We start from the raw sequence: 11,809 nt of genomic DNA, 5'->3' as shown, positions 1-11,809 counted from the left end.
CAACATCGCTTGACAACCAATGCTGGTGTGTTTGCGTCCCCGTAACTTAGCGGTTCGGCAAAAGCGACCGATAGAATAAGTACTAGGCTTACAAAGAATAAGTCCTGGGGGCGATTTGATTTGACTAAAGGCGGTGCTCCAGCATTGCCGCAGTCAAATGACTGAAACAAGTAAAAGAGAGTAAAGAGTAAAGAGTCTTAAAAGGTCCTTGGTAGGGCTTCATTTTAGTGGAACTAAATACATACTTTCTGTGTATCTCTACTCTTACCATCACCTTTAACTTGTTATTCTTGCACAGGTTGAATATTCCTACCCACCTCTGATTGAAGGTAACTCAGTGGACAGTCATGAACTACCCGATGAGTGGCGCCACCTACCATCACTTGCTCTCCCTGATGGTGCACACAATTATACTAAAGGTAAGAACAGTTGTGTACTCTCTTTATCTCTGTTTATTATTATTATCATTATCATTATTATTATTATTATTATTATTATTATTATTTTCCAGATACCATATTCTTTCATCTCCCATCCAGAGATGGTGAATACAGTACTGTATATGGTGTGTCTTGCTACCAGCAGATGGACTCAAAGGTCAGTTATTATTAAATATGGAGTTTTATTATTACAACTACTACTACCACTTTGACAATGACAACAACAGCTACTACCACCACTACAGCAACTACTGCTAGTGTCACTAATAGTAGTTGTTGTTGTTGCAGTAGTAGTACACTACTGTTGCTAGTTACTATCGTGTCAGCTATCACCACCACCACTACTACTACTACTACTACTACTGGGGTTTGACCTCAAAACTTAAAGACTTGAAACAAAAACTGCAAAGTACTTCTATGATGTTCTAGATTCTTCCAAGCCATTGAAATGAGGATGATAATAATAATAATAATAATAATAATAATAATAATAATGGTTTGGGATTTTGAGACAAGGCTGCAGTGTTGGGGGAGAGGGTAAATCAGTTACATTGACCCATGAAAGGTTGACCCCCAGAGTCAACCTTGGCTGAATTTGAACTCGGAACATAAAGCTGGAAGAAATGCCACTAAGCATTTTGTCCAGCATGCTAATGAGTCACCTTAACAAATTATTAATTTAACCCTTTCATTACCAACCTGCCTGAAACCGGTTCTGGCTCCGAGTACAAATGTCTTGTTTTCATAAGTTTTGAATTAAAATCTCCCACCAAACCTTAGTCACAATTTATGTTCCTAACACTAGCTTAATGATAACTAAGTTATTTTACTAAATTCTTTGTTATATTTAAAATTAATTGAAAGAAACACAGAGCATCTCAACAGAAATATGGTAACAAAAGGGTTAACAAATGATTAATTTAAATAATGACGATAATAACAAAAAATTCCTTCTTAGAGAGAACCATGCCAAAGCAAACACTGAAGCTTGATGTAGTCCTTTGGCTTACCAACTGCAGTCAAATTGTCCAATCCATGCCAGCGTGGCAAAACGGATATCAAACAATACCCTGTGCTGGTAGTGTGTAAAAAGCACCATCCAGACGTGGTCAATGCCAGTCCCCCAACTGGTTCCTGCTCTGACATGTTCTACTACTACTACTACAATAGTACATGAAGACTGCTAATTAAACCCATTAATAGATTATGGCCGTGTGGTTAGGAGGCTCACATTTGCAACCCCATGGTACTGGGTTCAGTTCCACAGTGCAGCATCTTGGGCAACTGTTTTGTATTATAGCCTCAGACCAACCAATGCCTTTTGGCTTTGGCTGACAGAAACTGAAAGAGGACTGTCATATATATATGTGTGTGTGTATGGTCCATTGAGTTTGTGTTTGTCCCCCCACCATCAGTTGACAACCCGTGTTGTTTCGTTTACATCCTTGTTTGATGAAAGAGAATGATAGAATAAGTGCTAGATTTGAAAACTAAGTACTGGGGTGCCCCAGCATGGCCACTCTCCAGTGACTGAAACAAATAAAAGACAAAGATATGTTGTATAATTATCATCAGTTGTGATGACAACAGTTGCGTGTTCTAATCCCATGTGTACCTCTGTCTTTCTAGGACCTGATCACCAGATCGAAGGAAGTCACCAGAAACACTGTACAGAAAAGTGTGTGTGTACTTAGCAAACTGGTAAGTCATTGAAGCAGGAAGACAGGTAGAAATTTATAATTCACTAAATTAATATTAAAAGTATGCATGCAGAATTTCAAGTTGGGTAGGGATGGGGGTCTACATTATTAAAATGGGTCCATCATTAACCTTCTGATTTGTGCAAAACAAAATTAAAATAATAAGAGCACTCAGAGAGCGCAAACCTCCGCCAAGGCAACACTAACATCCTCCCAATGATTAGTCGGAGATGATTTTTAAAATGAGAATATCTGAAATAAACTCGAATGCTCTCACAAATGGGATTGCCAGAAATGAACCTGACTGCTCTCAAAACTTAAGTAAAAAAAAAAAAACGGGAAAATAATCCAGAATCTTTGTCTGGTACCAGATTGATCCCAAAATCTAATCAGTTCATGCCAAACATCCCTGAAAGTTTCATGTGAATCCATCCAGCGGTTCTTGAGATATCTTGTCCACGGACAGGCACAGGCATGGCTGTGTGGTTAAGAAGTTCACTTTACAACCACATTGGTTTCAGGTTCAGTCCCATTGCGTGGCACCTTACATAAACGTCTTCTATTATAGCCTCAGGCTGAGCAATGCTTTATGGAGGAATTTAGTAGACAGAAACTATACAAATATATGAGGGGTGCTGAAAAGTTTCTGGTTTTGAGTAAAAGAAAAACAGGAGAATCAGTTAATTATGATTTTATTCAACATATTCCCCTCTCAGATTCACACTTATTGCAGGGATCCTTTGTTTTTTCTAAGCCCTATAAAAGATCTCAGAAGGTTGGGCCTCCAACCAGACCTTTCGTGATACCCTTAAAGCCTGGAACTTTCCAGCACCTTCTAGTCCTCTCATTATCTTCTACAGTGTCTCACTTCCCAAGCTCTGCATTATAGACACTGTTCTCCAATCCTTCTTCTTAAAGTTTGCCTCCCACTGAAAGTCCCACTTTCAGAACTTGGCCACATCAAATATTCAAGCAAAACCTTTCATGTCTCCAGTCTAGGATTGGTCAGCAAATGTCTTGGATATTGTTCCTCCTCCTTCCTTTCTGGTTAACTTATTTCTAAAAATGACAGTGGTGATGAGGAGGAGGATGCTGAATTTGATGATAATGATGAGGACAAAGGAGAAGGATATTGGTAAATTCGATCATGGTGATGAATTTAATGCTTATGGTACTGCATGGCCGAGTGGTTTTGGGCATTGCACTAATGGTCATGGTATTGTGGTTTTGCTTTCTAGGCTGGTTGTGCATTGTGGTTTTGAGCAAAACACTTCATTTCACATTGTTCTCAATAATTCAACGCTAAATGAATCACCCTGCTAGGGCCAGGCACTTCATTTAGGGGAAAAGGTTGTGATGTCAGGCACTTAGATGCTATAGAAACAGGATAACCAACTTGAAGAGCCATAGGGCTTGGGACTTATATTCAGGGTTTGGTGATGTCGATGAGTGTGTTTATGCAGCTGATGATAATGATGAAAATGAAGATAATATGCTTATTTGCCTCTTTTTCTCCTTTCTCTAGCCCTTTTATGGATTAATCCAGACCAAACTGGAATTAATTACTCATGCCTACTTTGACGAGAGAGACTTCAGTAAAGTGGAACTGCTCATTGACACATACCGCAACCTCAGTACATTGCTGACAGACAGCCAGACTGACAGCACCAAAATCTACCTCGGTGAGCATACCTTCCTGTTGTTGTTGTTGTTATTGTTGCCTAGGTCCGTTAAGGTGTCTGTGAGTGGTCTTTTTCCATTCACAAGGTTTTGGTCAGCCCGAGGCTATAGTAGAAGACACTTGCCCAAGGTGCCACGCAATGGGACTGAACCCAGGACCATATGGTTGGGAAGCAAGCTTCTTACCGGACACCCACGCATTTATTTTCTTTTATTGGGTTGTCAGTTAAATTCGTTCCCCCCACCCACCCCCCACATTTGTTTGAATCCTTTCTTGTGTTATTTGACTTAACATGAAAAATATTTTTATCGTAGTGTTTTATGATTTTTTTTTGCTCTATCCTTCTACATCATCATCATCATCATCATCATAAATCAGCTTTCCATGCTGGCGTGGATTAGATGTTTTGGGAGTTACTTGCAAAGCTGGGAGCCATACCAGTCTCCGATTATCTGTTTTTGGCATGCTTTCTAAAGTTGGATGCCCTTCCTGCTGCCAACCACTTTACAAAGTGTACTGAACGCTCTTCTACTTGAAACCAGCATCAGATAGGTCACTAGGTAATTTGCAAGACATAACCCCACACCTGGGAAATGTGAGTAGTATTGAGGAACAGAAAAAGGAAATTACTATTTTTTAAATCTCACGAGAGATATTCAGCAACAATACTTTGTAGTAAAGATTGTTTGCCAACATAACATAGCAGTCCTGGTTTAGGCCAAATGTTGCTGTAATTTAACCCCAGGAGACATCGTCTCCAGCTGGCTATACAACACGATCTGTGTCCTTATATTTTCGAACAAGGGAATCTAGCACCCCCACAGATCGTGTCGTATAGCCAGCTGGAGACGATGTCTCCTGGGGCTAAATTACAGCAACATTCGTCCTAAACCAGGACTGCCATGTTATGTTGGCAAACAATCTTTACAACAGAAAAAGGAGTTTTGCTTTAGACGGGGAAACATGGCTGCCTCAGGAGGGAGAGAGAGTGTTGGTTATCGTTTTTGAAATTTGATTAAATTTTACCTCTTTTTCGGGCGTATGACAACAGGATGCCATGAAGAAAAAAGCAAAAACAAATGACACTATCTGACAATCCAATATCTTTGATGCTGTTCTTCTTATTATGATTATTGTTGTTGTCATTGTTATTGATGTTGTAGTTGTCATTATTAAAACCTGCCTTCTACATTGCTTTCAGGTCTTCCTGCTCGGGACCTCGTTATACTTTATCGTCACAAGATCCTCATTTTATTTAAACTCCTTCTTCTGGAACGACGGGTAAGATGATGATGATGATGATGATGGTGGTGGTGGTGGTGGTGGTGGTGGTGGTGGTCATAATGATGATGATGATAGGGATTTTTATTAATGGAAACAAGGTTGAAGCTTTTAACCAGATATTTTCGGAAGTGGGAGTTGAGCTAAAAGTACCATTTTGGATAAGTTTGCTATCTTTTTATCATCAGGTGAGCTGGCAGAATCGTTAGCACATCAGACAAAAGGCTTAGCAGCATTTCTTTTGGCTCTTTGTGTCCTGAGTTCAAATCCTGCTGTGGTCAACTCTGCCTTTCATCCTTTCCAGGTTGATACAGTACCAGTCATATACTGGGGTTTGATGTAATTGACTTGTCTCCTTCTCTCAAAATTGCTGGCCTTGAAACTAACAACAAACCAACATCCCATTTAGGGTGAGCGTTGTGATCTTGGTTGCTTATATACCATGGAAAGTGGGTAACCAGCCTTATAAGTCCTAGGATTCAAGGAATATATATATGAGAAAAAATAAGTTCAAAAAGAACAATTCAAACTTTTTGAAAGATCCAAAAAGAGAGAAAAAATGATTTCTAATAAAGATTCATCATATTCATAAAAACAGCCAGAGCAAGTAATAAGAATATGAAAATAATAGTTGAAAGATATCATTATAGGTATAAATATACCATAAACAAGTATTAAAAAAATGGAAGAGAAAAAGATGTTGAATCAGAATTAAATTTAATACAAAATTGGCTTCAATACATACGCACGTTTCAAAAGACAATACAAATATGTAAGAAAAAAATTGTAATCATAGTAATTTTAATTAAATTCATGCATTGTCATTCTCATCAGTGTGAGGAATTTTTGGAAGGACCTCAAAAAAGGTTTAATAAAACAAAATAAAATATGATATAATAAGGGAGAACAAAGATGGGGTAATAGGGAAAAATCAGATATTTACAAACAAGTTGTAAGAGGGCAAAAAATAACAATGAATAAGTGTCAGTTTAACACTTGACTAGTCCCTTCCCCAAAATTATTTTTTATTCATTTATTTATTTATTTATTATTACAGGTACTATTTACAGGGAAACCAGTCCAAGAGCTGTGTCGAACTATGTTAGGTGTCATGTCACTCTTTCCAGGTATGATCTTGAAGTTCATTTGCATTTCTTTATTTTTCTTCACTGATCTCCATTTATTTCTCCTCACCAATATCAACTTTGCACAGGAAGGATGATGATGTTGTAAAATATAAAATATCTCTATATGTCATGCTGATGACTTCTAAAAAGAATGAAATAGTGTTGTACATAATTACCTAAGACTGGAAATTTAAAAACCTTTGTAATAAGTAAGCAAAACAAATTATAAATATGTGTATTCTATGCATCTTAGTCTTTATTCCGTAATTTCAAAGTCAAACCTCTAATCCTACCAAATATTATGGAAAAATGATTATTTCCCTTGTACCAGTTGTCTGCTAGGGGATGCCACATATTTCAATAAAATTGGATTGGATCATCCCATAAATAATGCTGTTTTTGAAATTGCATGAACTAAAAGTTGGAGGGGGATGGGATAAATTACCTGCATCAACTTGTTATAAAAGTAGGTAATAATTTTACCTTGTACTTACTCTTAGTGCAAGTTTTGAAGAGTGCAGTTCGATTTTAACAATTATGTTTGCAAAGCCATAATGGAAGTGACAGAGGAGCATATTTTGCTTTATGGGTTCAAAAAAGGCAACGACGCAACAGAAAGTGTGAGGAATATTAATGCAATATATGAGGGTCTGTCTTTACGTTCTGAGTTCAAATTCCGCCGAGGTTGACTTTGCATTTCATCCTTTTGAGGTCAATAAATTAAGTACCAGTTGTGTACTGGGGTCAATCTAATCGACTGGGCCCCCTCCCCCAAACATTTTGAGCCTCTATAGGCACAATATGGGCAAATGGTCCAAGACGTTTACTTCACGCTCATAAAGACCTGGGTTCAGTCCCACTTCATGGCATCTTTAACAAATGTCATTCTTTATAGTCTTGGATCAATCCAAACTTTTTGAGTGAAATTGTGGAGATGGAAACTGCATAAGAACTCATCAGGGGTCACACTGATTCCCTCAGAGAATTACATGAAGAGTAAACATCTTCATCATCATCTTCATCATTTAACATCTTTTTTCATGCTGGCATGGGTTGGACAATATGACAGGAGCTGGAGAGCTACACCAACCCCCAATTGTCTATTTTGGCATAGTTTCTACAGCTGTATACCATTCCTAACACCAACCACTTTACAGTGTGTACTGGGTGCTTTTTATGTGGCACCAGCACCAATGCTTTATACATAGTATACTCAGTCACTTCTTCTTTAACTCAGGAACAGGTAATTCTGTTGGTCAAACACTTGAATCCTAATTGTCCAAATTATGGAAACCCATGACTCTTTTAGTTTTGTATTTTATTAATTTGAATTCTTTAAACTTTTACTGTTATATTTTCCTTTGTTTCTTTGATCCAGGTTTAATAGAATATGGCCTGAAGGAATCTGCCTGCTATTCCCCTCACAGACAAATCTCACCAACATTAAAATTTCACCAAATGGAATCCGACGACGGATTCCTAGAGGTCAGCTACCACAAAAATACCAACTGTGATATTCCCATCCCCCCTAGACCACCTTCAAGAACCACAAGTCTAGCATCCGAGCCAGAGAATCAGACGATAGTCCGTGACGAGAATGACGAGCCAGATTTACCGTGCAGTCCATTCAGATCAGCACCACCACCCTCATCAGACACATTCCCTGCAACTGCAATGTCTCTGGCATGCAGTACTGAAGCTGGATCTCAGAAAGACATGACCATTGCGAAAGACACCAATGCTTCACATTCAAGCTCTGGTATATCAACTGTTTCATCTGTGACAAAAATGGAACTTGATGCCACAGAGAAAGATTTGTTAAATAACAACAATCAGAACTGTAGAATTTCCTCCCATGCTGATGGATCTTCATCTCCTGTCATCAGTAGGGGTGAATTACATGATCACACAACAAAGACCACTCTAGGTCACATGGTTGCAGAAGACAATTTGCTCAAAGACCAAGGGAAGACTCGCTCCTCAGAGAGGCGCCTCAAGGTAGACCTGGAGGTTGATGAAAATGAAACCTTATCTGAAGACCTGAAACGAAGTGAGAGCATTGAAGAACTGGACTCTCCAGAGTCAATCAGTAAAATTGATCGAGAGGATTGCTTCTCATGGGAGGAAGACCGTATTGTCCTTGAAATAAATGATGAACATGATCCAAAGAGTGATTGCGAAAGGTCTCCGTGCCTAGGGTCAAGCAATTCCACTGATCCATCAACTGCTACCACCACCACTTCCACCACCAATGTCGTCTGTGATAAAAATGCCAGGCCACATAAGATTGAGGCTATTTCTGAGCTCCCTGCTGACACAGCTGGACTAATACATCCCACTGCTGACAGTTCCTGCGAGATGCCATTGAAAAATTCATCAACTACGCTGACACAATCCAAAGAAAACACTGCTGACGATCCACTTCTCCCATCTGAAGATTCCCACCAGGGGTCAAATAAAAAACCCTCATCTTTGAATATTGAAAGCAATTCCTTCGAGGATGGTATAGCCATGACAACAACACTTCAAGCAGATGAATATGGTCTCCCTTTGGCGATATTTTCCAAGGTCTGGAAATGTTTCTTTTTTATAATTACCACTCTTTATCATCATCATCATTATCATCATCATCATCATCATCATCATCATCATCATCATCATCATCATCACTGAAGTCAACTTTGCTTTTCATCCCTCCAGGGTTGATAAAATACAGACCAGTCAAGTACTGGGGTCAGTGTAATCAACTATCCCTCTCTCCCTAAAATTACTGACCTTATTTGAGATATCTTGTCCACAGACAAACAAACAAACAAACAAACACAACTGCAAACAATGCCTCCTCCTCCTACGCTAAGTTGAAGGTAATAAATAAGGATTATATTTGACAGAAAAATCTGAATGCTAAAGGGTTACGGATGATGAACAAAACATCCATGTTTGCAAGGGTGAATTATTCAAACCCCAAAGCATCCCCAACAACACATGGCTATGATGCTCCAATGAATTTTCTTCTTCCCCTGATATTTATCTATCGTCTTTTATTTTTACTTATTTCAGTCATTGGACTGTGGCCATGCTGGGGCACCACCTTGAAGGATTTTAATTGAGCAAATCAACCCCTGAACTTATTTTCTTTTTATAAAGCCTTGTACTTATTCTATCGGTCTCTTTTGCTGAGCCATTAAGTTACGGGAACATAAACACACCAACACTGCTTGTCAGGTGTTGGGGGGAGGAAACTAACACAAAACACACACACACATACAAAAGGCTTCTTTCAGTTTCCATCTACAAAATCCACTGACATGGCTTTGGTCAGCCCAAGGCTATAGTAGAAGGCACTTGCCAAAGATGCCATGTGATGGGACTGAACCCAGAACCATGTGGTTGGGAAACAAATTTCTTACTACACAGCCATGCCTGTAGCTATCTGTTGTGTTTTTTAACTCAGCATGTCCATAACAGATGTTATTTCAGGACAAATACTGCAATAAGTGGCCTGTTAACAGTGTATATACATTAAATATGATATACAGATAGCTGTTTTACTAAACATGAGAAAACACCATTCAAAAGTAGTTGTTGAAAACTTCTAATTCCAGTATTTTTGCAAATTTTTCACACCCTGTTGGAATTTCTCTTGCATATCTCTAAGGGTACACATATTCTGGTTTTAGAACCCTTGCCCCCCCCATCCTTTATTAATAAATCTCATTTTTTTTATTTTCTCTTATCTTTCTTTTCCTTTCAGGGCTGCCTCTGTCATCCCTATCTCTCACTGCAGTTCTTTGATCTCCTTGAAGATGTAAATGTGCGGGGCTTTGTAATCGGTGCCACAAATATATTGTTTAAACAGCGCAAACACCTCACTGATGTCGTCGTAGAGGTAAGTTGCTGCAGAGGGTAGAAACAATGGGCTGGGACAAGGATTGGTAAGTGGATAGAGTGCAGGGCTACCTACCTAAAGGACGTGTGTTCGCATCTGCCGTGCAGGGGTTTCATTGTGTCTCTAGACCCTATGCAGCCTCTTTATATGATTGATTTGTAAATCTACAATGTGAAGGTCACGTATGAGTGTGTGTGTCTGTGTTGCTTCAGTAATTTGTAGAAACCAATGCCAACATTTTTTGCTTTTTAACTGGCACTCTGTCAGTTATGACAACAAGGTTCCAGTTGATCCAACCAATGAAACAGCCTGCTCATGAAATTAACATGCAAGTGGCTGAGTGCTTCACAAACACATGTACCCTTAACATAATTCTCAGGGAGATTCAGTGTGACAGAATGTGACAGGTCTGGCCCTTTGAAATACGGGTACAACTCACTTTTGCTAGCTGAGTTGACTGTAGCAACGTGAAATAAAGTAGCCTGCTCAGGGACACAACTCACCTCCAGGTATTGAACTCACAACATTATGATCGTCAGTTGAATATCCTGATCACTTAGTCATATGCAACATAGTTTCCTAGGTTCGCTCAGAAGTCTACTTCCACCACCACCACCACTTCATTGCATGTATAGAAGATAACTATATGATCTGAAGATTACTTCCCTGTTGCTGGTCTTGGTGGCTCTGTAAAAAAAATCATGGCCTCTGCCTTTTCTAAGTTCTAAACTAATTAATAAATTAAATAAATTAAATTTCTGTATTCACTCTTTACAATTACTTTTACTATTTTCCAAAAATGTTAAGCATACCATATTTCTTTTGTTTATTCCCTCCATGACCTGACCACCACCACTTAGGTAAACGATGGACGAATCGACTTCCATGACAATGAATTGAAGAAACAGCTGAATCTAACCACAACAGATTTGAGGTTTGCAGACTACCTCGTGAAAATTGTCACCGAAAATAAAACCCTTTTCCTTGATGGTACAGGTAAGTTATTAATAGATTGGCTAGAGACAGTCGTAAAGGGTCAGCATCTCATGTCCCCTTACAAACACTACATTGTATCCATTGGTTTAAACTTTCTTAATTCTCAATAGCCCAGTCCACTTAGCTGTAAAGTAGGTACTGCTCCAGATCACCTCTGATAGTCAGCCAAACAAGTAGCTGCAACCCATAGATCTGTCTTTGTTTAGCTCTCAGGTCAGCTCTGGTTGAATGTACCTGTTGTGAAAGGCAATCCATCCATGATCATCCCGTCTTTTTATTCAATCGTAATATTTCTAAGACTGTATTATTTAAAACAGCAGGGTTATGATTTGGGCGACCAAGTTAGTAGTGGGGGTGGGTGCGCTGAAAGTGTAGCTGCTAGAATAAGAATAGCCTGGGCAAAGTTTAGAGAGCTCTTACCCCTGCTGGCGACAAAGGGACTCTCACTCAGAGTAAAAGGCAGACTGTATGACGCATGCGTACGAACAACCATGCTACATGGCAGTGAAACATGGGCTGTAACTGCTGAGGACATACGTAAGCTCGCAAGGAATGAAGCCAGTATGCTCCGTTGGATGTGTAATGTCAATGTGAATACCCGTCAGAGTGTAAGTATCTTGAGAGAAAAGCTGAACATTAGAAGCATCAGTTGTGGCGTGCAAGAGAGACGATTGCGCTGGTATGGACATGTGGTG

The 11,809-nt window shown here is 39.1% G+C and overlaps 1 protein-coding gene across 1 annotated transcript in view; it reads left to right on the top strand.

The window, feature by feature from the left end:
- Window positions 1–11,809, top strand: part of LOC106877651 (late secretory pathway protein AVL9 homolog) — a 36,567-nt gene that overhangs the window by 14,254 nt on the left and 10,504 nt on the right. The window contains exons 2-10 of the mRNA XM_014926596.2: window positions 299–419; window positions 512–597; window positions 2,070–2,141; window positions 3,666–3,822; window positions 5,023–5,102; window positions 6,160–6,229; window positions 7,608–8,797; window positions 9,984–10,118; window positions 10,979–11,114. Coding sequence (XP_014782082.1) covers window positions 299–419; window positions 512–597; window positions 2,070–2,141; window positions 3,666–3,822; window positions 5,023–5,102; window positions 6,160–6,229; window positions 7,608–8,797; window positions 9,984–10,118; window positions 10,979–11,114 — 2,047 coding nt within the window. The remainder of the gene's footprint in view (window positions 1–298; window positions 420–511; window positions 598–2,069; window positions 2,142–3,665; window positions 3,823–5,022; window positions 5,103–6,159; window positions 6,230–7,607; window positions 8,798–9,983; window positions 10,119–10,978; window positions 11,115–11,809) is intronic.

The sequence above is a fragment of the Octopus bimaculoides genome, chromosome 9, assembly GCF_001194135.2.
Source record: "Octopus bimaculoides isolate UCB-OBI-ISO-001 chromosome 9, ASM119413v2, whole genome shotgun sequence".
Taxonomy (NCBI): Eukaryota; Metazoa; Mollusca; class Cephalopoda; order Octopoda; family Octopodidae; genus Octopus; species Octopus bimaculoides.
Note: the sequence above shows the minus strand (reverse complement) of the source record. Positions and strands in the feature narration are given on the sequence as shown.